The following is a 2726-nucleotide window of genomic DNA, read 5'->3' as shown; positions in this document are numbered from 1 at the left end:
GGGGTCAATACCCACACCATACTTCTGCAGTTGGCTGGCACTCGGCACCTCGGCAGTCACGCTAGACGCTACTCTCGTTCGTTTGGCAAATGGTGAGTGGTGACGCGCTGATTTGACTGTTCTCTTTATTTTGTTTGTTAGTGAGGTTATCGTGCGCGGTATTACTTTAACAATTAATTGTGTTATTCTAATAGTATCCAATCGAACATGGAGCCGTCAAAGAAAAATCAAAAAACACTGTTTTCGTTCTTTTCTAAGCAACCAAATGAAGATAAAGGTGAAGAAGTAAATGATTTCGGTGTATCTCTTTCAGGGAAAAATTCTACTTCTCTTCGTGTGTCTTCAGATGAAAAAAGTGATTTACAGGCAGGAACTGAAAGTAATTCTTCTGTAAGTTCGTCTTCGAATATGCATGAGCATGATGAACAAAATAAATCAGAATGGCCTTCTATATGGACTATTGATATGTGGGAACGCAAAACAGAAGCCTTCCCATGGTTGGGTTGCAAAAACGGTTCATTAGGCTGTACATTATGTAGCACCGTTTCTCATCTTGGTGCTTTTAAAAAGGAACGTACATCAATTTCTAAAGAATGGTGCACATTTGCAATAACATTCAATGGGTCTAGTAAGTCTGCCCAACTTACTTCCCTAAGAAAAAAAATTTTTCTTCACAAGCAATCATCAGCCCACTTGACTGCTGAGAGCATAACCGCTAAGGCGAACGAGGAAACTATTGAAAACGTTTGTGATAAAATGAACGTTTCCAATCTAGAATCTACAATTAAAGTATTTCGATCAGCTTACTATTTGGCAAAAAATGATAGGCCCTTTTCTGATTATTCTAAACTTTTGCAACTTCAGAAAATGAATGGTGTAGACATTGGTGTAGGATTACACTCTAGATTTAGTGCAACTGAAATCATTGACCACATTTCTCATGAAATGAAAAAGCGAATTACTCAACAGGTGAAAAGCATTTCAGGTAAAATTTCGATTTTGATCGATGAATCTACAAGCTTAAGTGATACATCTACCTTGATTGTTTATTTAAAATGTGAAACCAGCAAAGATTTGCCACCAAATGTCTTATTCTTAGACCTAATTGAATTGCCTAACCAAACTGCTGATTCTATTTTTGAGGCACTTTTAGGTTGTTTGAAAAAATATGGGTTTGATTTTGAGTACCTAAAAGAGAATTTAGTTGCATTTGCCTGTGATGGCGCTAGTGTCATGTTAGGTAAAAAATCTGGCGTCGTAGAAAAGCTACTACAACAGTTTCCCAACATTGTTCCTTGGCATTGCATGAACCATAGGATAGAGTTAGCTGTGAGTGACTCTATCAATGACGTTGGGGCTATTAACCATTTTCAAATGTTTATGGACAAACTGTACACTCTGTATAGTAAATCGCCTAAAAACCAAAGAGAACTAGCCGAGTGTGCTAGTGAGCTTGATTTGCAACTACAGAAAGTTGGTCGCATTTTGGGCACGAGATGGGTTTCCAGTTCATTTAAAACTGTTATGGCCGTTTGGTATGGATATCAAGCATTGTACTCCCATTTTAAGAAGGCCCAAGAAGACAAGAACAGAACAACAACCGAACGAGCAATGTACGGTGGGTTGATTAGGCGCTTGACATCAACTCAGTTTCTGTCAGATTTGGCGATAATGTATGACATATTAGCTGAATTAACAATGGTTTCAGAATGTCTTCAAAATAGGGAGGCAACTGTTGTTTATGCAGACAAACTCATAAGAAGGTCAATTGCTTTTTTCGAGTGCCTTAAAGAAAAACCTGGAACTAAGACCCTTGAGGCCAAGAGAGCTGCAATCACTGGTAATTTTTGTCATGTTCCCTTAACAAGTAGCAACAAAATAACTGCTATTAATGACCAGCAGTTGCTATCAAGTGTTATTAACAACCTAAAACGGAGACTTTTCACAACAAGAAGCAGTAACGAACCATCTAATAAAGCCACAGGGAACAATTATGATTATGAAAAAGAGTATGAATCTCTCCTTTCAGAACTGAAAGTACTTGAAAGTAACAACTGGCCTCCAGAGAAATATGTTGGATACGGTGAACAAGAAATCGAACATCTCTGTGCAAGATTTAGGTTGAATGCCAACAAAATTAAGAACAGCTTCAGAGATTACCTGGAAAACAGCACTACGATTCCGAAGGACTTAAACCCACTGATAAACTGCACAAAGCTTATTCCTTGCAGTTCAGCAGAGTGTGAACGTGGCTTCAGTCACATGAATATTATTATATCGCCAACACGGTCAAAACTGACCATCGAGCACGTATCAGCATTGATGTTTATCAAGTTGAATGGACCAAGTATCCAGACATGGAAACCAGAGAATTACGTCAAGGCATGGTTAAGACGACACCGTACAGCTGATGATACTAGAACTCGACGAGCCAACCTCCAACCTGACAAAGAGGAAGAAGATGCATTTGCCATTTATTTGTAAATACATTATAAAATTTTATTGAATATGTTCAGTTTTTAATCTTTGTGTTTGAATTTGTTAGTAAACGTATACATAAAAACATGTTACATCTTATATTTTTTCTTCTTCCCTGTGAAAATTTTATCATCCATTCCATAGGCTACAGGCCCCCCCGCTCTTTATGTGGGGGGAGGGGGTACCCCTCAGAATTGGATTGTAAGTCAGTATTTAGCGTTCCCACACTGAAAATTTTGCCACTACAC

The 2726-nt window shown here is 38.2% G+C and overlaps 1 protein-coding gene across 1 annotated transcript; it reads left to right on the top strand.

The window, feature by feature from the left end:
• The first annotated feature begins 207 nt into the window (after nucleotides 1-207).
• LOC114331472 (E3 SUMO-protein ligase KIAA1586-like) lies at nucleotides 208-2484 on the top strand. The gene has a single exon (XM_028281061.2). It carries the CDS (start codon nucleotides 208-210, stop codon nucleotides 2482-2484), a length of 2277 nt encoding a protein of 758 aa, XP_028136862.2.
• The last annotated feature ends 242 nt before the right edge of the window (nucleotides 2485-2726 follow it).

Source organism: Diabrotica virgifera, chromosome 2 (assembly GCF_917563875.1).
Source record: "Diabrotica virgifera virgifera chromosome 2, PGI_DIABVI_V3a".
Classification (NCBI taxonomy): domain Eukaryota; kingdom Metazoa; phylum Arthropoda; class Insecta; order Coleoptera; family Chrysomelidae; genus Diabrotica; species Diabrotica virgifera.
Note: the sequence above shows the minus strand (reverse complement) of the source record. Positions and strands in the feature narration are given on the sequence as shown.

What these genes read in the sequence shown, in the direction of transcription:
- LOC114331472 (XM_028281061.2), top strand. Translation starts at nt 208, where the DNA reads ATGGAGCCGTCAAAGAAAAATCAAAAAACACTGTTTTCGTTCTTTTCT.